Source organism: Neodiprion pinetum, chromosome 4 (assembly GCF_021155775.2).
Source record: "Neodiprion pinetum isolate iyNeoPine1 chromosome 4, iyNeoPine1.2, whole genome shotgun sequence".
Lineage (NCBI taxonomy): Eukaryota > Metazoa > Arthropoda > Insecta > Hymenoptera > Diprionidae > Neodiprion > Neodiprion pinetum.
Window position 1 is genome coordinate 32,235,031 of NC_060235.2, and position 26,295 is coordinate 32,261,325.

The window sequence follows — 26,295 nt, forward strand, 5'->3', positions numbered from 1 at the left end:
TGCGTTTTATATTCGTGTCTTCCGCGTCGAAGGATTTTAAATAGTAAGAACGACATCGGTAGGTATATTGTCAAGTCGATAAAGAAACGTTTCGTATATCGGTTGATCAGAAATTGCGACAAAAAAATCTATACACCCTCCAATACGCCGTACTTTTACATATTTACATTATAATTAAAAGTAGTTATCAGGTTATTAGATTGCTAGATCAACCGTATCGATTCCTCGTTTCATACATCCATTAGTTCATTCGCTCATTAATTTACTGTCAAAATGAGAGAAGTAAAAATTTACCTATAGGATGAAAAAGTCTCATTATATACCGTCATCTTTGGTCCAAAAATACTCTACATACGCTGTACGACAATTACAGTTCAAGAGCAACATCCGCAGTAGCGATCGCAGTAGCCGACCTCAAGCGGACATGCCGCTCATAAATCGATAGCTAACATGTACGTGAGAGGATCGCGCGCCCCACTGTCGATCGATTCCTGGCATGGACTCCCGGCGAAAAATCGTCGGCGAAAGGTCCTCAGCGGCGTGCAGATATCCCGCTGTAGGAACGGACGGCGTCTCACTGTCCGCGCCGAGGCGAGGCGACGGTCGCCGATCGGCGTTGGTCCACCGTGAGCGGTTTCCTCGCCGATCCGTTCCGAACCGATCGCGACGACCGCGGCCGTCCCCCACCACGCCGACCGTTGACAACGGCGGCCACTCACGGCGCGAAGGGCAGAGACGAGAAGAATTTTTCAAAATAACAAACGAGCCGACCGGCCAACCAGTAATGCGGTAAATCCAACCGATCCCTGGACGCGGTGCCGGGCGGCGGAAGGGTCGGCGGGGCCAAGATACCGAGACTATATATAAATGCCGAGGAGTCGACGGAGGCCTGTTAACTCCAAACTTCCTCGCGTATTATACGTCCTCATATGCGTGTCGTCCCAGGGTTAGATCGGTAGCGGCGTGTTAAATACTGATCGCCGATTGCGAGTATCCTTCGAGCAGCGATTACACGCGCGTACGACATCACGATAAGTTTGATCGAATATCCGAGTTATATGTTTTATAGATATGAATAAGCAGGCGTATACGAACAGTGGATAAGGTCGAACAGAGGATTATTTGCCGATTGTGAAGTGTCGCGGGATCGGAGAAAGAGTAAATTACCGGTCATCGACCGTACAATCGCACAAAGTGGGGAGGATTACTCTACCCCGAAAATCGGATTCGCACCCCGTCGCAGCATATCCCACGGGTCCCTCTACAAGGCGGGGGGGGGGGGGAAAGAAAAAAAACGCCGACGTACAGAGCGTTGGGTGAGTTTTGAATCCTTCATTTTTCATCGAACTAGTTTCGCTCGGTCCGTGATACGGTCTCGCGTTAGCCTTTGCGTACATATAATATACATAGACAGCCTTGCACTCTCGCAGGCGGATAATTATTACGCAACGGACCGCGGACTGGAAACACGTTGCTGCTGCTGCTGCACCAAGGCGACAAGATTGTTCGCAACGTGTTTTCGCCGAACACTTACGTGTTCGAGTTAATGGCTCGGGGGTTGGTCTCGTTTGAAAGCTCCTTCAGGCTCTCGAGGGAAAGCTTCACGCGCGTACCCGGAATTCTAAGGGACGCTTCCTGGAAGCCCGACGCTTTCCTGGATTCCTTACACCTTGTCTGACTCGAATAGCTATCAGGCAGTTGGCGCCGTCCACACTGATGCATGCGGACGTCCCTCGCGTTATTCCCGAGACACGTGAATCTCCTGCAGGATTCTCCCTCTCTCTCTCTCTTTCTCTTTCTTCAGAATCGCGTACGGAGGGAGAAATTGAGACACCGGAACCATTCCGGAGATCCAACTTTTCCTCGACCTTATCTCACAGGGCTACTTATACATACATATATATGAGCGAGTCTACCAATTCTGGGCGTATGTGTAGCAGCGTCGACCTTGTTTATAAAAAATTTGATTACCCACAAAATAAAACCAAAAACAGCTTCCCAACGTGTATAGTTTTCGAGATATTTCGGTTAGAGTGACTGAAAAATTTAAGCCGGATGAGTTACCTTTTAGAATTTTACTACCGAGTTCCGGTTTAACGAGGCTTTGTTTGAGGCTGAAAACTAAATCTTCGAAGCGTACGTAAAAAGAAAAAAAGTATATATATATATATATATATATATGAAAATTTACCGTTTTGATGCACCATTCATTATGAGCTATAATTCATAAATAAATACAGTATATACGAATTGAGAAAAAGTCATTGTGAAAATTAGCGAAACGTCACTGACCCAACTATGTCGTGAGGTTATATACGGCGAAGCCAATGGCATAGTTGAGTCAACCTCTCCGCGTAGTCGAAAGTATTTCGTCGAGCAAACTACGCCTGTATTTACGAGAAATATTTTGGTACTTGAGCGAAGTAAGTTTCGTTTTTCGTACAATTTTATAAAGAGTCAAGGCAACAATGCCAATTGCTGAGAGAGACACTGTGATATATCTACACACGAATGGAGTTCCTAACAACAAATCTGACGAACCGCCAATCGATGATAAAATTAAATTATGCTATAAAATAAGACAAATTTTAGCCACTTGTTAAAATCATCTAATCTTGTTCAATAAATATTGCCATTAAGCTGTTTTGAGCGAGAAGTCGCGTGATCGATTAACGAGTCTTTCGGGGAATTTATCTAATTCCAAATCATCCATGTATGTATAAAAAAAAGTGGTAAAGCAACCTCGGCTGTGGTCCATACTTATAATCGAGTAGAAAAACAGGTATTCCTTTTTTCGACGCCGATATTTTTCTTCCGGTTTCAGTTCTTCTTATCCAACCGGGTCTCGACTTCAATGTATAAGATATTAAATACGAGAATATTTATACATTTACATATGTGTGTGTATACGTATATGTATATATTCGTGTGACATTTGACCGATGCAAAAATAGCCAGTGTTTTTTCTCCACCAATTAGATTCAGTATACGTGTTCCAATCAAATCTTGGTCGCATCAAGCTCATATATTATTCATAAGTTCACGACGGACAAACTATTCGGATACATTTTATCCGAGTCGTTGAAAAATCAATATCATGCATCTTGGAAGTGCCGAGCCGATCTATGGAGTTGGTAATCTAATGGAGTCTGGTGATCCTGTAGCGCTTACCGCTTTTGATCGATCATCGATGCATCTTGACAGCTCACGTTTACCTGATAGATTGCGCTTATTGTAGTTTCGCGTCGCTCATCTTCACGGATGCCAAATTTGCTCTTGATGGTTTTCTCTGGTCGTAGTGAACTTCATTTGTTGCCTCAGTACTAATAACTATATCATGTAATTCAGTCGCGAAGAAGCAGCAACAAACTGATCAAAGCAATCCTCGATAAATCTTGGGAGACCAGATGATCTTAAAAAAAAAACAAAATAAAAAAAAAAAATAAAGACCTTACCTCACAGAAAGTATAGTATTAATAGGTTATGAGTATACAGAGAACAGTCGATCTAATGATTTTCCAAAGTTTTTACACCACGTCCGAAATATGCTTCAATTGGCTTGATGCTATTTCTTTTTTCGTTCTCCAAGTCTAACCAATGAAAAAGATTTTGGCGGTATATTACAGGAATGGTATCTGTGAAGGGTATCACGGGTCTCGTTATCAACGCAAGTCACGCGTCAACGATTTATTCGAGAGAAGTTCCCAAGATTATATATAAGAGCAACAAAAGGAAAAGGATACATTCCGAATTCCTGTGTGTAAGCGTTTTCGTACCTCTAACGAAATAATGATAAAGAGAAACACTGAATAAGAGAATATCCCAGGGTGAGAATCGTCTCATTATTTCGATGCGACGATAAAATGAACAAAGACGTGCGTTTTAACGTGCTATTTTAAACAGAACCGATAGATAAAGAATACAAGATAGTATAAAAGATATATTCACGGTCGAGTCTATGGAAAAAATAAATAAATAAATAAATTTACAGCATGTGAATTATAATTGCAACGACGCGCGAAGTCGGGAAGATAGAAGCGGGATATTTATACTCCATGCAGATAGCCAAGCCGTTCATTGTTTCTTCGAGGATTGAGAAAAACTGAGATCGAGGGTTGGGTTAGCCGAGGAGACGTATAATTTCGCGAGTGAAACAAGGCTTTCAAATCGAAATATGCAGTATTGCCAAAATATTTCAACGATTGACTTGCGTTACATCGAGAGTACCCAGATATTCGAGAGTGGTAAATATTTGCCTCTGCACCTGCTAAAAATGTTAATAAACTAATACAAACGAAAAGTAGTAAAAAATTGTCTACAGTTCTTAAATCTATAGAGGAAAATAAATTACCGAATCAATTTACAGACTTTAAATTTCGAAGACTCGCGGAGATCAGACAGTGAGTTTCTAACGCATAGCAAACCGCGTTTCTTCGCCACACTTATAAAAGTGTTTTTTTTTTTTTGTTCCTTTCTCTTTTTTCGAACAGCATATAATTGATAAAAAAAAAGTGAATATGGTAAAAATCAGTGAATTTGGTGAAAAAATCAGAGAACTTTCGAATGACTGGAAATACCAAATAGCTTGAATCTCTTGAATTTGGAAACAAACTGCGCAATAATTTAGTTTTCACCGGAAAAATTAGAAAAAAAAAAAACACATAAAATTCGATTTGACAAATAAGAACGGTCAGCGCTTGCAAACTTCGGTTAAAAAACTTGAAGAAAATAACCACGCGCGGTGAATTTACCGCTTTCTATTCATAAAAACACGCCAGCGGCGTTTTGTGTTGAAAAACAAACTTTTATTACAGGCACATAAAAGTCATGGACACACAATTAATAAAAGATACGACTAAAATTTAAAAAGTCTTCTCCTATGCTATCAGTGATAGTATAATTATATGTGATAGAATTCGAGGCCAAAAGCATCGGGTCAATGCATAGAAGGGACAAAAAATAATTCTAACGGACCGATATTTGCCACGTAAAAAAACTGCACTTTTATTGAACGTCGAACTCCAAAGTTGAGTCGAGTGAAAAATCGTGTAATTTGCGAGGTTCAAAGAGACATTTCTTAAATTCATATCACACGTTATACAAAGCAGGAAAACTAGGATCGTTGAGACGAGTGTTTGAAAGTAAATGCTTTTCATTTTCTTCTCATCTGTTATCAAATATTCCGCGATTACTGCACAGCGTTGCAAAAGTCAACCAATAATTTTTATAAACAACAACATTCCAGTTGGACTCATCTGCGATCCTACGTCTAATTCGTATGAGTCGATTTGAAGATTGACCTCGCAGAGAACTATGATTTACCGAATTTATTAGCACCTTCCTGTTTTCTGAGGACGGAACATGTTTGCGGCTTAGACTTTGTATTTTTAGCTCCCTTGGAAAATTCCACTCCTCGAGAGCAAAAAATCTGCCAATATCGGTGATTTATTTTTCGGAAACTTCCGAGGACGCATGAATAGCCGGACTTCAAATACGCCGTTTAGCCGAATTTTAACGTTCTCCTTGGTAGGTATAACATAGGTTAACAAAGGGGGAAACGAATATTAGTTGTCAGCTGTTGAAATTGTACGTGGACCGGCAATTTTCATGCATTATATTAATCTCTGTATTTACGTTTGCTTCAGGACCCGAAAATCCGGCCGGTTGGAGGTGGACGAATTTATCAAAAGAAGCCAAGACAGTCTCATCATGAAGGCCAACGCGCAATTACAGCAGTTCAAAAGTGAGTTTTTCCCATTTTCGATAGGATGAATAAATTTTCAAGGTACTAGAAACTAGAAATTTTCATCGCCCACGTCGCAGCTTCATATTAATTATGAACGTACGTGTTTGGGCATCAAGTTTCTGCGAAGGACTCGAATTTACAATTTGTCACTCACAGGAGCTGTCCGAAAGAAATATCCGGCGCAGCAATCATCCGATTTAAAGCCTTGGCATTTGTGGTGCCAGTTAATGATCAACCGCAAATTTAATATTGCGGAAGAAGCCGAGTGGAATCGCGTGTATTTTACATGAGAAAACCTCTCATTCCATTCGCTCAAACATTCAGCGCCATGTTTGAAAATTAGATAGCTGTACACGAGAAGAAACATTTAATTTGTTTACGTGCTAAAACGACGTTTGCGATTTGTTCATCGCTTTTTAACTCGTGGTTCCAGGCTATGATCACTGATTAAGTTGCGAACGATGGATTTCCAGGGATGGACAAGAATGATGGGTTTAATTTGACAGAGTGAATTAGATTCAACATACTAGTGGATGGTTAATTTGCACCAGCTACGGTTTGAAGTAATTCATTGGAAAAAGAGAAAAGAGAAAATCATACGTTAATAAGGTGGATATTAATGAGTTTACGAGTAGGCGTGAAAAGAGAAACAGCGTGACGTAGACTGAAATCCGAATTCGCCAAACTAATTGCCAGTTATACGCTAGCCATAAAATGAGAATAATTAAATTCTCACATTCGCGAGAAAAGAGTTGCCGTTTCAACGTTTCAATTTTGTTTCTTTCCATCAATCTTTATTTCTTACTTTTAAGGTTATTATGTCAAAGACGCCAAAGTGATTCTGTCACGCTTTTTCAACACTTACAATTAGCGATATGCGTATATATTCATGAGTATATAATGAGATCTCGATTAACAATTCGAAAATACAGTACGAAATTATGGTACGTTACGCATATAGAATGGTAGGTGCAGATACATTCTTTATAGGTATGAGAAAAAATTTCTCACACTGCTTACCGCTACGGAACGTATGATAATGTGGAAGAAACATAAGTACAACAAAATGAGAGTACAATCATAGCACTGCATGTAGAAATAGAAAAAGAAATACCATTTCGAAATAATGTCAAGGAAGTCTTTTGCCAAATAAGGCTATTCAAATAAATGAAATGGGACACTGGCATCGTTGGATCGCACATTTAACCCTGCACATGCATAATCTGCGTATAGGTATGTGACTGATTGTAAGAATTACTCAAACTTCTTGAAACTGGCCAGCGATCCACTTTGTCGGGAATCTTTTATTACTACCATTATTGTTATTGTTATTATCATTATTATTATTATTATTCTACTACGCCGATCTCTCGTTTCGTGGTTGGAACCGCATTATTAATCTTATACGTCGAGTAGATAATTTTTGTAAAAAGGTTGAGTCATGTCTCTGCGACGTTCGCGTTTCCGACGCATAATACATACATCTGTTTACGCCATGTTACGGACGACTGATTTCCGCGGCAGCTGCGGACTGTAATGCAATCAACGAGGGGAGGAAACGTTACCTCACGACAACGGTAACCGGGTTTTAATAAAGCTGGTCAGGTAAATACATGCAAGTGTATCTGGGCAAAATTACTAGGTTTTAGGAAAACGAAACGTACGTTACGCAATCGTTTCAAATGACGAATGCGCGGGTTCTTGATCGCAAACCCTTGCCGAGCTACGCGAAATTAGACATTAGTTGAATCATGTGCACGTGTTTTACATATCATCCGTAGAAAACTGCGCAATCGAATATTAAAATCGTATGTATTCAGGTTACATCGAAAAAGAAATTGGGTAACCAGCGTAACATTACGGCGTCGACGAAAGACGGCCACTGTCACGGTCGATTTCGCATTTCCAGGTATAGAGTGGTGTAAATGACTTTGAACTATGCGAACTGTAAACAACAAATCTCTGACGAACTAGCAATGATTGGCAAATGTTTTTACGCACAAGATTGATTTTTAATACAAGATCGGTGCGTTGTCCTCAAATTGTTGCCTGGTTTATTATACGTGGTGGACGACGTTATGACGTCTTGACCCCTAATTATAGGTTTGGAACCCGATGAAGCGGTTAGAAAAAACTAACTCCAACATCTGGATGGAATGTACCTATTATAATAAATTATCCTCCGTGGACAATTATCGCGTCAGAATGTTGCGAATTGTTGTTTCACTTGACAGAGTTTTTGTTTTTTTTGAAAAGGTTTAGCACGCAATCGATAATATAATGTATGATACGTATTGACTTATTTTTCAAAGTCAACTGCAATGACTTGCAAGCCTACAACGTATCGCGGATGATACGGCAATTAATTCATGTCCCACTTAGAAGTGACAAATAGGATTGAACAACAGTAATAACAGTGATTTGTTGATACACTGCAGGTAAGAAAACATACTGTCATTCTGACAGATCGCATGTTCGTAAGAGTTAATATTCCGGTTCTCAGGTGTGTCGGGCATCTTTGATATCCTATATTTTCTTACAGCGGGTAAACTCTGAATATTGCCAAAATTTTCTCAACTTTTTCTGTTTCGCTGAAAAACTAATTTGTTCGCGTCCCGTGAACCAAGACAAACAGCCAGGGTTCTTTTACGCGAAAAACACATCACGCGTATGGGGTATAGATAATGATAATGGAACGACGAGTCATCATCGCTCGACGAAAAATGACCGACTAGCGCGCTAATTGCTGATTATAAACTCGGCGAACGGGCGAATCCATATGCGTCATATGAGGGTCAAGTTTAACGAATGCAAGAACCCCATGCGACGACAGCCTGTATGGCACTTGGAAAAGATACTCCGCTCTATAACTGATTAGCATATGAGAATTATACGATTTTTTTGTACGACGTCGGTGTTTCAAAGTGGCATCGTCATTTTTTCAACAAAATTATCATGTCAACTTTCTCATTCAACGTTTCCTTATCGATATTGATTACTTCCCGCGGCTGGTTTTTCCGTACCTACTTACACCTGCAAAAGCTGCCTTACACCGCATTCGATTTTACAAACGGATGGGTTACCTCGACTATGAATAAAACCGGTTTCTCGTAAAAATTAAAGAATTATAAGTTATATCCTACTTTCACAATAAAATCAATGAATACCGAGAATAGGCCGAAGAGGACGAAAGATTTTTACACCCAGCATGATAAATTGTTGACGAGAGTAGCTCGAGGTACTGCTGACCTCTGTTAGATCATCGCTTTGATATTTCAACGTTAAGCACACCACGAGGCATAAACGTACCGCATATACATATGGCAATAAAGTGCAATCTGAGATTGAGCCTAACGAATAAAAGGGTCCTCTGTGCGTAGTGAACGAACGTTGTCGCGAGCCAAAGAAATCTCACAGCGTAACAGGATGTATAAGAGATGCGAACACGAATTTTATACAAAGACATATCTAACATTTGTCGAAAAAAAAAACACTGTTGTTTGGCAGACGAGTAAACCTTGAAAAGTGCCAAAATCTCACGAAGATATTGTATACATACGGAGACCAGAATGTGTCCAAATGGTTGGTTCGTTTGTTTGGAGAAAAATTGTGCACAGAGACCGCAAGCACTGACTAAACTTGCACTCATCCTAGTCGTCCAATATTTGCCAAGCGTTGCGAGGACTAACCCGGGTTGCAAGTTAGTAGTTGTGCACGTTTTGCAATTTTGCGGACGGTTCGCAATGGGCATCGTGTTGGAGGACGCACGAGCTTCAAAGCCTGTACTGTGTGTGCAGCTCGTTCGAACAATGTAATACAGCAATGATCTATGTAATATAATAAACGAAATGGTTCAGGGGTTTGCCTCATAATGCAAGTCGAACAAGGCGGCGCGGCGTCGCGTATACGTGCCGACTGCGAAGGACTATTTGATAGGTACATTTGCATCGCTATCGTAATATCTACTCCTCCATTTCCATGCACCATGTGCGGCTGTGCGAAGACTTGAATGGGCATAGAAACCAGAGGATAATCGTAAAGAAGACCAGGATTCATACCGCGGCCCGCCTTTGCGTGACGCATTCGTGATTCACGAACGATGACTGACAACTGACATTGACTTGAGAAACGACGCTTACAATTAGGCCAAAATCATGATCAACTTTTGTTGGCCGATATTGTACACTCGCACGGATCGTGATTGATTCTAGAGTTGTGCCGGATTATGTGTATTACGTACCGTCCGACAGGTGAACCCCGCCTGTGTGATGAATCAGTCTCGTAGAAAATCAAATAACAATTATTTACATTGAATATCCATAAATTTCTCTGACCAAGAACAGTTTCGTACAAATATGTGCATAATGGCATACCTGGTTATATTCGAAAATGGCATTGAAACGCGTTGATACCTAGAACTTATGACCGCTAAGGTGTTCAAATGTTAATTTTGTGTAAACAGACACGAGCGAGAGTCAATATTTATTGTGAATCAGTCGGGAAAAAATCGGCATGTCTACACCCGTGCCATGACAGGTGCTGTAACGCCACGGTACAATCTATGATAAGGTGAAGTCACACCCTCGTGATTAGACAGCATCGTTTCTATGGCTCATGGAATTCATTAATCGAATAAAAATTAACAACGCGCGAGTGAAAATTGTTTTCAAATATTGCAGTTTCCTGGCTTTCCTGGATTTATTTACAACGGTATCTGCGAAAATACGTTTTCCAAATTCGCTTTTTGACGTCCGTCATCTTTTCATCAGAATTAGTAGCCAAATCGTGGAAAATATTTTTCAAATCAATTGTACTAACTTAGTATCACTTTTTCTTCCAAAATTTTTCACGATTTCTTTCCAACGATACTGTACAACTAATTTAACACTAATTTCTTCGACCACGTTCCCTAACACCGCTAATAAAGAAATCAATAAGCTCTTCATCAACACTTATTATAGACAACTCACCGAAATCCGCAGCAATCTCATCAATCACGTAGTTAATGATTCGGGACAAGGTAGTTATTTGGTTACATTACAATGACCAATTTTTTTCTGACCAAGATTTGTTTCCTTTTTCGTTTCTCAATTTCATTCAACTTTCAACAACATTCATATAGAGACGGTGTATCAAATAAAAGAATAAGAACAAGAACTACACCTTATTCTAGACGTCTGTTAGTCTGTTAATTGAGGAAAAAACAAAATGTTGCCTAGCGTTGTAAAATGAATACAAAAGTAGGAACGTAACTCCAGGAGCAGAAACCTGCTAACCAACAATGACAGGAACTAGATATTAAATATCAGACTGTTGGAACCGAATTGAGAATTCCGGTGCCAATCAAAAATGATCGAGCCCGCGCTGTAATTTCACGGTACCTAAGTAATTATGGTCGAATAAATTGAACGGTGGGACGACGGTGCAAAATAATAGTTGAACGGTGTGAAAGAAGAAAAAAGAAATAGAAATCCGAGTGGAAGATATCGAAACAGTTCGACGAGAGCCTTGATTAATTCTTGGATCTTGATGTGTCATGTGGGCCAAGGTGAGTGACGTTTGGGCGCACTGACCCATTATTGATGCCAAAGTATCATCGATTCATACAACTCGATATAAGATGTGTGAATATTTAAGACTGGACTTTACACACGGAGACATTCAAACCTCCCAAAGTCACCGTTGATCCTTGAAAGGCAAGTTACATGTTTAATCCTACTCCTAGACAAACACTAATAACGCTTACTGGTGCCCCTGCAAATTGTAATATCCACATGCCCAAAATTGTGATAGTAGTTTGCATAACCATAAAGTGCATTCAATTGTTTCTTACATGTGGAAGATCGCACTCAGTTGATTATACATTCTCTGAATTAATGAATTATCGTGAATAATTGTTTTTTTTCATTGCTTACATCAATCGTAATATCAATTTACGTCACAAAGAAGACTCTCACTTGTAATATTCAGTCTCCGTTTGATGTTTGAGAAGTGTATCTGACGACTTTTTCCTTGTCAGTTCATCCTCACAAAATAGTTATAATTTAATATGAACATTTAATTAAGGCGAATAAGATTCCCGGTTGATATATCGTTGTGTTATGGATCGTGATCTTTGGGTTGAATATAAATGTCAGGAAAAAGATAATAATGGAAGTTCTACAACGTGTTTCTTCATTGATTCAAAAAAATATGAAAATGGAGAAAAATCAAATGAGCGCAATCTTACAGATCACGTAGAACGTTCATCTTTCGATAAAATTTTTCTTTTAATGCAAACAAACTTTTTAGGAGATATCACGGCGGAAAATCGTAAATTATTTTTTTCCGAAACACCCTAAAGCATGGACTATGCCTAAGAAAATAAATTTCCAGCCGATGAGCCTATTATTGTTTTTTTTTTTTGTGTACGATTCAGAATTAATTTCACAACGAAACTTTCAATACGCCTATCGTTATGCGGAACTTGTGCCATAAAATTTGAGCTCCAAGCTTGAATGGAAAAACATAAAACGAGGGGTAGATAGGGATAATAAAAGCAAGAAAAAATTCACTTCAAGGAAGATCACGGAGTAAATATTACTCAGCAATATTTTGCATAATTTATTAGCGGTATAATATTATATCACAGAAGGTCGCTTACTGGGTTGAATAATTGGCAAAACTCGCTTGTGGGCCACTCGCCGCAAACGCTCAATACGAATTTCCCGTTCATTGGGTAATTTAGTCGATTCAACCCACGCCACGCGACGTCTGGCAGAATCTTTCTGAGTACACCTTCGTTCGAATAAATTAAAATTATGAATTGCCAGTTTATATTCGTATAATTCACTATTAATGTCAAGTTGAGCTAATATTCCATATTCCATATTACTTTCATTCATTTACATCCATCAGCAGGTCTCTGTGTAACCCAGCGCAGTATATTAGACGAACAAAATGGAAAGGTGGTTCAATTTCACGTATGATCGATTCTTAGACAATATTTATCACGATTTGAGTGAAATATCCGCGTTATGTGCAAGTGTGGCGATAAAGTTCACCTTTCAGTCCATTACCATACAGCATATACGGAATTGCGAAATGCGAGCAGCAAACGAACGGAGATCTGCGGTTGAAATTTATAGGGCTCATTATCGAATATGACGTCTTAATAATTAGATCCAGTTTTCTACTCCCCTTTCACTTTTAGTTTATTTTGCCATTTGAATACAGAAATCAGCATTCCAAATGATATAACTAATACCACACCGGCACCGGTGAGTGACTTCTTATACAGAGAAGGTGACTTGAAGGGGCTACATTTGAAAGGAGTCGAAGTTTTTAGCGATAGAATTTTGTAGCGATGGATGCAAAATGAAAGAAATAATTTTATAGAAAGCAACTCTATTCATGAGTTTGTCTCGAAAACAATTCAGAGAAAATAAAGTGTGGACCTGAACTTGAAGCCGGTCAAAAATCTTTGTCAGCCAACTGATCAACGTGAAATTTTTCTGTTCCAGAATGTTTGATTCTATTCACGGTTGGGATAACATGCAGCGCATTGGCGTACGCGATCTATGTGATAAATCCAATCAAGGTGATAGTCGAAAAAGTGAGTAAAATTCCAGTAGCCACGGTACAACAAGCTTATCAAAGAATCACGGAGTGAAACCGTGAATTGCGCAGTTTGCCAAGATCAAGTACACACGGGTAACTTAAGGTTAATCCTACGCATGATTCGAGGATATAAGCGTTAAATGGATCCTTGACTTCCTTCCGAAGAACTTGGCGAACAAAAAAATAAAATAAATTTATATCTCACGCTCTCCCGAGTCGTCGAACGTCGACATAAATAAAATCCCACGTATAACCTGTCTCGCATTTTTGTCAAGGCAATCGTAGAGCGCACGCTTACACCGGGGTATAATGGTTTGGGACACGTTACGGAGTGCAGAAAATAAATCCTCGTGCTTTGATCGTACGTGTTACAGAAGCTGAGAATGGCTCCCGGTACGCTGGTATTTTCACTGTGGGAAAAACCGCCGGTGGACATTTACATAAAGGTCTACATATTCAATATCACAAATCCCAACGAGTTCATCGCGGGCACCGAGAAGCTGAGGGTCGAGGAGATCGGCCCGTACGTTTACCAGTAAGTGGGAACACAAGTACATCGATACCGATTAGTAATCAAGCGGGCGTTCGTACGTACGTGACGACGCGAAGGTAACGTCTCGTAGTGATATTCGCGGCTAGCTCTACGGTACGAGTTAAAAACCGCAGCAGTCACCAGTCCGCTCTAATGTTCAATCCTGCCTTTTTGTCTCCCAAGGGAAATGCTCGAGAACCATAACATAACGTGGAATCCCAACGGGACGGTTTCCTATCGTCCTAAGAGGCTGGTCTACTTCGTTCCCGAGATGTCTGTTGGCGATCCGAAAGACGCGATACTTCGGGTGCCGAACGTTCCGTTGCTGGTGAGTTAGGACCTGAGTCCGTACATGTTGCGCATACCTTCATTGTCAGCATTTTAAAGAGCACCGGGTCATTCTGCCAATAATAAGTAGGCCTCTGACGTCTGTGTGATATCTGCAACGATTACTGCACCTCGCTCATAGATCCTCCCGTCGTACTTATTTTGACTATGAGAAAGAAAAAGAAAACGAATAAAACTCCGTAGGAATTTCGCAACTTTCAAAATACTCTAGCGTGACAATTTCCCGTTTCATCTTCGGCATGCGGTGATCAGTTTTTCGATAATTGTAATTAATTTCACCTGTGATACACGTAGCCATTATATAAAATGGCAAATAATCATGATCGCGGATTTAATAGCGACGATCGATAACTCCGCGCAGCTTACACGTAACGAAATTTATACATATTAATTATTTGACCCTGTGATCGCAGTTTTTTTTCCGTACTACCATTTATACTTGCTAATTTGCAGCGGTGCAGTAGACACAGATTTTTTGTTCCAACTCCAATTCTGTTTACGATGTTTTTTTTTTTCTCTCTTTATTCTCATTCGAATTATTCTTCTAATGTCATCGATGTGTAATACACAGATCAGAGAGCTACACGTGATCGTGGCAATAAATTGTAACGGTGAAGGTCGTACGGGTGGTAATTATTCTACGAAATCCCGTGATAGTATCTATGCCTCTCACGAAAACTAGCATATTTCAGATTTCTCACGAAAACCAGCAAGTTTCGATTTTTTACTAAAACTAGCATGTTTCGGCTATCACCGCGATAACTAGCACGATTCAGTTATTACCTCGAAAACTTTCATGGTTCGATTAGTGCAATAAAGATACTCTGAAGATTTGTACGGTTTGCGGTAGTCGAAGTGACTTTCATACGTTATTAGTATATTTTACAGTACAAAATCAAATAATGATAAAACATCGGAAAATAGAAATATTATTCATATCAGTGCGACGAACCTACTGATTTTCATGGTGAAATCCGAAACATATTAGTTTTTGCGGTCAATGTCGAAACGTGCTAGTTAACGTGGTGAAAACTACAATAATTGCTAGTTCGCGTTAGAAATCTGAATTGTGCTACTTTTCGTAAGAGGCGCCGATATTCGATACAAGCAGTTTTCCTTCATCTTTGGTAGTTTCTCGGTTTCTTCGCAGCCAAGCCTTAGATTATCGGTACGTACAGTTTCAATCAGCTCTCGAGGTGACTCCTCGCACTCGGTATTTAAGATTTGCAAGTCCGAACGGCACGAGGTAATTCAGGCGAGACTATAAGGTGCAAGGTGTGAAGTCAAAAAGATCGTATCACTTCCCGCGCTGCCTCTCAGCTAAAATAGGATATACCCACAAGCTGAAAGTTGAACCCTGCAGAGATACGAGTGGATAAGAATATAATATTTTACAGGTGGATAAAAGCGAGCACCTAATCAGAGTCCGAAAATGCGAAAAAAGTTACGAGTGCGCGGATAGTGCGTGATTAAAAGGTCACAAACCAGATGCTATTAAATAACATCTTGGAATTCATAATGGTAATTGTGGTTCAATTGATAGTATAAATAGTTCACGGATATCGTATTCGATTGTATAGGCTTGAAGCTAGTAATTGAACCGATGAGAAAAAATATATATTGACTATTATAAAGATTAATGATAGCGAAACGATCTATACATGTTAAGCGCAGTAAAAAGACAAAAAAAAAAGCTGTTTGTTTCTCTCGGAAGACCTGACAATACCTGTCACTTGACACTGGTAAACAATTATGCCAATTAATTATGAAATTGATTCGATTACACGTGCACTTATCCGTTATTGCCACCTCAATAATTATGTTCATCCTCTAACGCGCGTTACAGGCATGTATATTTGTATTTCCATGAGCTTTCTATGCGAATCAACAGTACTTATAACCAATGGTAAATACATAATAGCTTTCAACAACATCTCGTACAGTAATTGGTAATTACATGGTATTATCAACACGATTAAGTGTTCAGTGCAAGAAGTTCGCCACTTATACCGAGTACGTGATTGCATATGTTTACATATCTTCTGAATTTTAAGGAGAAACATCATATATACGCGGATTCCTACGAACTGAGGATCTTTGAAACATCTCATTACTCCGGCAGTGAAATGACGACCCGCATTGAAATTCACTCTGGAACAATAGTATATGAAAATTATTCAAGACTATCCGTATGTAAAATATTCTTTACATCTGAAAGCGGGCAATTTGACTGAAAAATTTCACTCGGTTGTATTTTTTTTTTTCTATTTTTCACAAAAAAAAAAAAAAAAAAGTATCGCGTTGCGTGGAATTTCACATTAGGGGGGCCTAATATGTTTCACTGTTCAACAACCCCCTTTGAATATAACCTTACCGTTAGATAAAAGTTTTCTGAAAGCTCAACTCAGCTCTCCGAGGTTAGTGCAAGGTATACGTGAGCTGTACTAGCGACGACTGCAAGTCACAATTTCAGAGAATCATTTTCCCACTTGGCACTCACCGGCTCAAGTAGCGAAGACAAGCCAAGTCATACCTAAGTATAATTTAGCTGGAAAGAAAGGCTAGCACAGCAGTAGCATAAATTCGCCCTTTCTCGAGGGATGGAATTTATTCAGCATTATTCATCAGAGAAAGAAGCCGGGTCACGCCGCAGGGTTTTCTCTTTTCCGTTTTTTCCTCCGTTCTACGAATTTTTCTCATGCCCGATTTTTTTCTGCTTCCTTATTTCTACCGTTTGTTCCGTTTTTGCCTTCTCATACATTCTAGAAACCGTGGCGATACACCGAGCTTATATATTATTAAAAACGCGTAGGATACGGTACCGCCGGTCCTTTTATTCGAAATATTAAATTCCCTTCGGCTGACAGTCGGACGTTCAGTGAAGCAGTCAGGGAAGAAAAACGTCACATTGCTCGGCGGAACGCAGTTAGTGTAAAATAAGAGCGCCGATCGAGGGTTCGAGGGACGCGCGAGCGCTTGAACGTGAAATTCGTTCAAGTATAAATTCTTAAACGTCATCCACTCGCTTCGATTCCAATCACCCTCTTCGTTAGTCAAGTGAAGTGTAAAGGTGCTCGATGTTTTAAATTTGTGTCATCGGAAAGCTTTCCCTTCAAGGAAAAGCGTTTCCAAACGCGCAAATGAATCGCGTTCTCGTACCTACGTTCCCTCGCTAAACAACTAACTTCCCACCGGAGAACGAAGAAGATAATTTAGTGTTTTCTAACCATGCATCGTCAGGGAGTGGCGTCAGCCCTACACGACAGCAGCTCCTTCGTGACGGTTCCGCTGTCGGGTTTCATCGAGTTGCTGGATAGTCAAACGATCCTGAACATCACCGCCTACGATTACCTCTGGGGGTACGACGACACTCTGGTTCATCTGGCGAGCAACCTGGTTCCAAACTTCGTCAACTTCCGCAAATTTGGTCTGATGGATAGGGTGAGTGTCCGCTTTAATCATCTGCTTTAAGATAACACTTGCAACGCTGGAACGTTGCTGTATAAATATGAAAAATCGCGGGTCGGTGATTTGGAGCGCGCCTTTTGTCAAACCCTGCAAGTGTGCCGGGGGCAAGAGCAGCTTTGCACTTTCGGTTGAACGAGGCATTGTACGTGGTTTTCACGAAATGTGGAAGGGAAAGAAATTAAAAATGAAACACTTAAACGTTGACAGACGGAGGGTTCGTGGCCCGACGGCCCTCTGCGGCATGAAGTTTGCGACGGGGGCGACTGCTGCTGAATGTGTATACTTCACAGAATTCGTACGTAGGCGAAGTACCTTGTGTAATATTGATACGGTAGAAAAGATCGCCCTTGTTTGCCACCGCAGCTATTATGCTTCGGCTAATGGTCAACCTTTGGACAAGAGCAAGAGAGTATCGCAACCTTTCGCCTGACAAGGGTTCGCACAATTTCCAACCAAAGTGTCACGTTAATATAACACGACTGGTCTAGCCTCGCACGCATATGTGATCCTTCGATAATTAACTGGGACAAATCTGTTGCAAATAAAAAAAAAAATGGCAAATTCATGTTTTATTCGGCGATACATGTGACGGCGAATCGGTATTATAATGCTACAACCGAGCTGGCGATTAATCGGCTTACGTCACAATTCGCGAACCGGTTATACGCGAGTTGTTACATTCAGGTGACTTATTACCTGAATAACTCGCGTTTCAATATGCTTCACTATTCGTACGTGCAACGTCCGTCTAAACACATTTTGCACGATCTCTTTTGCTCGGCCTTTCTCGTTCGACTGACGGGAAAATTGCGGACCTGTATGTTCGTGGAACCAAGTCGATATGCCAGCCGGGTGATATTGCTTCATCTCTTACATGCATCGGAACTCTTAACGAGCCTCCACTACGGCATATTAATTATTGGTCCAATCCTTTCACTACGTAGACACGACCGTGTATAAAACACCTGCTCTCTCAAGTGCGATCGAAGGACCACGCTAACGATCATTGTGACTGGAAAGATTGTACCGTTCTCATGATTGCACGCAACGTTTAATTTGAACCCAATTTCGGAACGTTTGACGCACGAATTGCACAAAGCCAAGACTAATCACCGTTTTGAAATACAGTCTCAAAGAAAAGTCCCATTGTCTTCATTGGACCGACGTTAGCGGAATATTTGTAAGTCGGTGGCCAACTGTTTGTCACGTTTAAAGCTCCACTGCAAATTGGGAAATTACTTCCTACTTGTTTGAACTTTTGCTTGCCACTTAAGTTACAGTTAAAGACAGAAAAAAAGGATTAAGATTAAATTTTAAAAAAATCACGCTCCGTCTGTACGAAAGCGTTTCAACATCGGTACAATACACATATAGAACCAGTATTTCACGTGTTTGGGTTTAAAGTTTCAAGCGACAGCCTCGCATTTGAGGAAATATCAAGTATGAACATTGCAACAAGTTGCAAACGGTTATACAAGATACTTCGTAAAGTTTTAAGTAGATTTATACTTTTACGGATATTTATGTTTGACCGTAAATTTGGGGGCATAGATAATTCATGAAGATTGACGATATATAAAAAAAAAAAAAAAAATTCACAGCTTTACGACGAGGGGAATAATCTCATGACGATGAATATAAAAAAGAATGAAAACATGACGGATGAAGATGGACGGTATCTTAGCATCGAGACGCTCAACGGAAATCCGGGACTATCAAACTGGGGTTGGGTGCAGACCGAAGCCAATAAGACGAACCCATTGTAAGTTTTTGTTCCTTAAGTTCCCAAGGGACGCGTAATTTTTTTTTAAGTTACATGAAGATCGATTTTTTTCCAAATTTCCATTATTATTATTATTATAGCTTTGTTATCAACATCACCGGCTGTTTCAGCGGTGCCATGAACACGTTCTGTTTGAATATTTCTAGAAACACGAAATGCAACCGCCTCCGTGGTTCGACAGAAGGTACTTTGTTCCCTCCGAACCTCGACAAGCACGCTGTATTCCGTGTGTTCAGAAAGGCTTTCTGCCGGACTTTGCCGATCAATTTCGTGAAGGAAGTGACTACGGAAAGCGGGCTTCCCGGTTATATGTACAACTTCGTGGAAAATTTCCTCGATCCGCCCGATGTCAATCCCGACAACGAGTGCTACTGTCGCGAGAAGAAGAAGTGCCTGAAAATGGGGCTTTCCGACATGACGCCGTGCTACTACAGTAAGTCCGCAGTACATCCTTCCTTACCTTTACTCGTAAGAAAGCTGAGACTGTACCGTTGGTATTTCGGTTTTTCATTAAACAAATCGTGACTCAGGGCAATATAACGATCTGACGTAATACGAATTGAAGACTCAAAATTTGTAAACTTGAAATGTAAATAGAAACTTTTTTGTACTCTTGTGTCTTAAAGCGTATGCCTAGTTAGAAGATAGCCAATGCCGAGTACTCGTCCTGACGTCCTGTGTGATCGGGTTTTACCAGAAAAATTACGTCATGTACACATACGAGTACTTGGATATCCACGTGTGCAATACATGTATATGCTGTTCGAAATTCAAGCATAGAATTTAAGAGACGGATTTATCGACTGCGCGGATGCGACAGTCGAAAATATCGCACCTTGTAATGACACTGTCGTATATACGTAGGCATTATTATTTCGCAACTTAAAAATTAACCGCAGCATTGGAACGCGTGGCAATGGGGAATGATGTTGAATAATTACTGCGTGCAACGGATGAACGTTCGAATCTAATCGTGGATTTATTTTACGTAAGACAATCACTTTCGCTGTGGATTACTTTTTATTTCACGATTGATGGGGAGGCCAGATCAAATGCGCGTAGTCTGTCAGCTCCCCGTGTATTAAGTAGATATACGTCTAAACGCGGACTGATCTTGTTGGAAAAGATTTCACGCACCCTTTGGACGCTGGAGAAAAAATTTATAGCTGGTAATATAAGTTGAGTCGATTTTATGGTCTGCGAGGATATTGTCGATGAGAGTACACAGATTTTCAGTTTCGCTTCTGTTCCCATTTTCGGCACATTTGTTAAACACGTCCCCGATCAAACGCGTCATAATCTGAAAGTTTTATACAGCTCACTGTACGCTTCAACACGTCGAAGTGTTACGATGATAAATTTTCATCCGTGAATATTTAAAATTCACATCACCTACATATCGCAGCGCAACTGAATGGTAAATTATCGGGGAAGAAAAACGATTGGTCCAAATCTGAGTCTGGAAATTTAAATCACGGTTAGTTAGCTTAATTGACACATCAATAAAACATTTGTATATGTATACATTGTTCGGTATAAATTTTTAAATCGGATTATCTTTCCTAAAAGGTGATAGTGTATGTATACGTACATAGGTACGTATATGCGTAGAAAGCTGTCGCAACTTTTCGTCAACCTTTGAAGCGAAAGTGGTTCGGTCCAAAGGTCGCGATCGAGGCCATTCTTGTACAAATATACCAAGCCTACGAATTGCAAACTTTTCAACCCCTGCTCCAGACGCGACTAAGAAAGAACAGGCGTTGAATTCAATTCTTGTTAAATCGATACACCGAGAACACTTATCCAAAGGGTCCCGAAACACGTAGCTCATTTAGATGACGTAACTGAAATGTCACGCTTTGAACTTTGCCGTATAAAGTCGCGGTATAGCATATCGCTATACCCTTTTAGGGCCAGCATCACGACCGATCAGCGTCTTGTTCTCACGGCGTTTATGATCCGCATGCATACACGCGAGTTGGGTGCAATTATCATGTTTAAGACGATTACGTAAAATTGTACGTTGCGCGTGTCAACTTTCTCATTCTTTCACCAACCCGCGATGATATAATACGCGATATCTCAGACCCCTGTCCAGAGGTAATACAAATTCCCCAAGTCGTTCTGCGTATGAGCGCTGACTTCCAGGTCAAGCTTCTACACGGGTCACCGCGTCCTTCTTATTCATGTAATTTACACTTTGCTGTTGTGCCAGCAGTGAGCGGTACATACTTTGCCAATTATCACTGTACAGCTAATTACAGGAAAGGGCTTTCAGTAAAAAAAAATTACTGCAAACGCGCCACGCGCACCACCGTAGAGGATAAATAGAATCGCATCGCGCCTCAAACTGTGATCCAAGATAGGAACAACATTTCTCGATGTCGAAGGTCAAATATGAAAGTCAAAATATGTTTAAAGTTTCGGCCCTATGAGGGGGGCCCACCTTAAATCTAAATTTCATTTTATTTTATTCAGAGACCGAGAAATGCTGTTTACGTATCGTTGATAAGGTCGAAAAAATCATATCTCAAACCTTATCTGTAAACTATATCCAGTTTCCTGATTCAGAGAAAAAAATAAAATAAAATTAGGTTTCGTTTAAGGCGCATCGATTATACCGATTCAATGAGACGGTAAAAATTACAACACCGTGACAGGTCGTTTTAATCGGTTGTTTGTCGACTCGTTATAGATGTGCCAGCTGCAATGTCAATGCCACATTTCTACAAGGCCGATCCGAGCCTGCTAGAGGCCGTCGACGGTCTGAAGCCAGACGAAGAGAGACACGATACCAGAATCATCCTTCAACCGGTACGTAGACCCGAATCAAAGAGTCGTCGCAGTTATCTCCGACCGTCCGTGCAGGATGCTGCAACGCTGCATTCATATCTGCGACGCGCATGTATATTTACGCAGTGAACCTTGAAAGAGTTCGCAACGTTGCGAAACGCGACAGTCCCAACCAACTTTTGAACAATCTCAGCTTCGTTTCTCTATTTCTATTTCTTTTTGCCTTTTTCTTCTCACAGACCGTCGGAATACCTTTGCACGTCAACTCGAGAATGCAAACTAATCTGGTCATGGAAAACGTCCAGTGGAGTGAAAGGATTAAACCTTTCAACGACCTGACGATACCGCTGATCTGGACGGATTTGGTAAGCTTTACTATATTCCGAGCACAGAGAGACAGAATATTCACAGCAGTTTTAGAGTCACGTATTTTATGCAGCGAAAGGAAAGAAAAAAAATCACTTTCAAATTTAACAAAGGCGAATGAAAACTTTATACTGATTGTCCGTGACAAGTTTTGCAAGGAAAGCGATCGTTTGAATATTCTGAACAAGTCCGACGCGTCGCGTCATTCGATATACTCGTATATGTATACAAACGAGGCAATAGATGTTGCCAACGGATAGGATTCATAGAGTGCCTCTCGTTTCTTGATTTTTTTTTTTTCACCAAAGTGACTTTTAAAATTTGTCAATTATCGTATTTCAGTTCATCCCCGAACTGCCGAGCGATCTGATCCTGCTGCTGAGGCTGGGACTACAGATCATCCCGGTCGTGCAGACGGTGGTTATCAGTATTTTGGGTGTGATTGGTGTGACTACCTTCATTTTCTCCCTCTTGAAAACCGTCTGGATTGTTCACCAGCAGGCCAAAGAGGACGGCAAATCGGAAGATTCAAACGACCTTAAAATCTCACTGGGTTACGGCCAGTACAGTTCAATCAGGATTTTACCAGCCATCAAAAAAATAACGTCGAGAACGGATCTCTTCGCAAGGGGATAACAAAGGAGCTGCAGTATCAACCCGAGGACAGATACCGTAAACTGTGATTCTTGTTGCTCGGAAAATAAACTTCAACTTGATCAAACTGTCATTTTAACGACCGTGAAAAAATTTTGCGGAAACTGCCGACAGAAGATATTCAAACAATGAAAACAAAATTTAACAAATCGCTGTATAAAAAAAGGCCCGAAAGGCGGTTCAGTTATACCTACGTACGAATTGCGAAGGGGGATAATTTATGTTCTCACCCAACGCGTTTTTCGTTCAAATATGTATCAAACGTTCGATAAGTTTGATAATCCTACGTAGAAGATTCCGTATCGTAAAAATGATCCGCGAGATTTCGTCCGGATCCTAATACGCGTTTGAATAAATTCAATCGGCACCCGGACTTTTCGGAAGCATCGCTAGCCAAAATTTCACAAGTTACTGGCGGCTCAACTCGTCAATGGCTTGCCACCTACTTTTGCAAAGCCAAGCCCGAATTGAAGTAATTTAGGTTAATCAAGGGGATATCAGTCACATTCCAGAATAACCGAATCTTCAATGACGGATGCGAAGAAGAGCCCGTAACAACCGCGTCGAAGCAATCGGTGTATAATTGATTTATCACGCGTATTTCTGTGTACACGTATTCGAAGAGCGTAGAAAAAAATGACAAAAGTACAAGTGCGTGTGCGTGTATAAACACTCAGTGCTGTATGAGTAAAGTATATAATTTTACGGTTAAAAGATTTCACTGGAATGAGAAAAAAAAAAAAGTTGATCCGTACCGATCGAAACTGTTCGATCTTTCATCGCAAGCAAATGTCCGTAATGTTTAATCTCTGTCAATTTTGTATAGCACACAGTGAACACTTAAGACTGATTGGAAATAGAATCCACCATAATGAAAAACGTTACTGTTATATTAGAAGCGATTTAAAAAAAAAGTAAGATTTCGCGATAGTGTCGGAGCAAATTAGTCGCGTAGCGCGACATTCCACGCTACCGAGTCCTCTATCCCAGCGCAATTTCTAATAATCGCGGTTTTCGCTTCTCTTGATTCGCGCTCTTTTCTTCCGATGGCCAAATTGCTGCGATTTAAAAATTATTATTATTACAACGGAATTGATGATGAGATTTAGGACTCGGTCGGATTGGATTGGCATAATAGTCTGCACGGCATTGACAACTAAGTGCTCCGATTGACAATGCATCTAAGGATAATTAGGTTCCACGTTCACACATTAGATGTAAGTATTTATCTATGTAGGTATAAAGATACATGGTATAAAGGGGTATTGTACGTTAGATATAAATTTCGTCGTATGTATAATATGTATATACATATGTACGTAATGTATTTATTTGAACGATTATTATTAAACATAACGTGTATAATTTTTTTGCTATACACATATGTAATACGTTCGATAAAATAATTATTAAAATAATAAATTTGTACGAAACACCTGGTGGAAAATCAAATGTTTCAATAAAGGATATTACATATCATTTAATCGGAGTCTAGGTACACGGCTTGTTCACGCCGTGGCTTCGTAGATGGAACTTGTTGGGCAACTATTGTACGTATATCGATAAAACAATATGATCAATGGAAACTGATTGCTCCGCGATTTCCACCCGGGAGAAAGGAAAATCGAAATATGACGGGCAATTTCACAGAAATGGGATATTGACGTAAATATAATAGCTTGAGAATAGAGCTTCGAGTATCGGTCGAGTTATTTAATCCGTTTTACAATCCCGGATTGACAAAATAATAAATTAAAAGTATAAAGTCGATATTTTGTATATGTATATGTGATGTTTGTTAATTTGGAAATGCAAAAAACACCATCAGATCCGTGAATGGCGAGTTTTTCCAGTACAAACAGAACCCACCCGGGATACTCTGACTGCTCCGCGTACCTTTGCCAAATCAATTCGCCGGGAACCAGAGAAACTCATCGGTCGACCAAACTTCCGAAGGAGTCAATATATTTCACGCCCGACGAATCCCCTTTTCTCGACGGCCTCAGGCTTCTCAGTTCTTCGTGGGTTCCAATATCTTTTTCTCCGTCCCCTGCCCTCTCCCCGCCCCTACTCTCTTGTTTTTTTTATCTCTGCAGTTAGTTCTCATCGTTTTCGCCTTCAGAACAAAAGCAAAAGCAAAGGTTTCATCCCACGCATACGGAAAAAGCAAGAAACTTTTAATCCCTTTTACCTGACACAGAGCTGATTCTTGCATCGCAATAGCGACACGCTCATTTAAAGAAAGACGAGAAGAACGATTCAGAACTGCGTGATATAGCAAAGCCAACGCTTTGTATATACCTGTACAGAGATGGACAGAAGTGGTTAATTAAAATAATAACACAGCGCGCAATCTGTTGAAGAAAAATACTCTGCAGTTTCAAGTTTATGGTATACGAGATAGAAGACGCTGATTAACAATAAAAGAAGATGGAACGGCCAAAGTACAATTATTAATTATCGCATCAACTTGTTAGCAATCTCAGAGCAGCGCGGAGTTCTCAAGGAATTCTCCGGATTGTTTATTTTCCTAAAATATTTGCAACTCGCTTGAATTTCTGCACTGAACCCGAAACTCTGAAATCAATTTGTAACGAACAATTCGCTTCTATAATACAAACTCCGTACATACAACGATAATTTCAAGAAACACGATCTACTCCCTAAATTTTGATCATCAGCTATAAGCATACCAATGAAGAAAAGCAGTTCACTGGAAATCAGTGAAAAATCACTGAATCGTCAGTGTACATGCACTGGTTATTTCCAGTGGTATACGTATAACTGGGAATCAGAGAATTTTCACCGATTCAAATTTAAAAAAGTACGTTCATATGTTCACTGACTGAATAACTTAATTTTGTTGGTTAATCCTGACCTTACAGTCCAGGTGAAAAATATCAAAACTCACGTCACTGTCGCGATCTGAAGTTAGATTAACATACGACGGAAGTACGATTTTGAAATTGGATTGATTCGTACGATGCTAAAAAAGCAACGGAATGG

The 26,295-nt window shown here is 40.2% G+C and overlaps 2 protein-coding genes across 16 annotated transcripts in view; one reads left to right on the top strand and one right to left on the bottom strand.

Moving 5' to 3' along the window:
* The window catches only part of LOC124216790 (HEAT repeat-containing protein 5B), a 75,746-nt gene that overhangs the window by 34,634 nt on the left and 14,817 nt on the right, over positions 1 to 26,295 (bottom strand). The window contains exon 2 of one of the 12 annotated variants that reach the window (XM_069135239.1): positions 3,216 to 3,412. The exons of 7 other annotated variants lie outside the window; for them this stretch is intronic. The gene's annotated coding sequence lies outside the window, so the exon portion shown is untranslated. Of the gene's footprint in view, positions 1 to 294; positions 640 to 3,215; positions 3,413 to 14,242; positions 14,371 to 15,401; positions 15,543 to 26,295 lie in introns of those variants that run through there. 4 more of the 12 variants (XM_069135240.1, XM_069135241.1, XM_069135242.1 and 1 more) reach the window with 4 other exon arrangements.
* LOC124216792 (scavenger receptor class B member 1) lies at positions 883 to 24,773 on the top strand. 4 transcript variants are annotated; one of them, XM_046621756.2, is made up of 11 exons: positions 883 to 1,316; positions 5,646 to 5,743; positions 13,249 to 13,340; positions 13,720 to 13,880; positions 14,061 to 14,205; positions 17,466 to 17,666; positions 19,295 to 19,455; positions 19,623 to 19,909; positions 22,172 to 22,290; positions 22,509 to 22,634; positions 22,978 to 24,773. In XM_046621756.2, exons 2-11 carry the CDS (start codon positions 5,710 to 5,712, stop codon positions 23,269 to 23,271), a joined length of 1,620 nt encoding a protein of 539 aa, XP_046477712.1. In that variant the 5' UTR covers positions 883 to 1,316; positions 5,646 to 5,709; the 3' UTR covers positions 23,272 to 24,773. The 4 variants fall into 4 exon arrangements, with proteins under 4 accessions (XP_046477712.1, XP_046477715.1, XP_046477714.1 ...); XM_046621759.2 differs by lacking the exon at positions 883 to 1,316 and adding an exon at positions 3,992 to 4,244; XM_046621758.2 differs by lacking the exon at positions 883 to 1,316 and adding an exon at positions 5,392 to 5,526.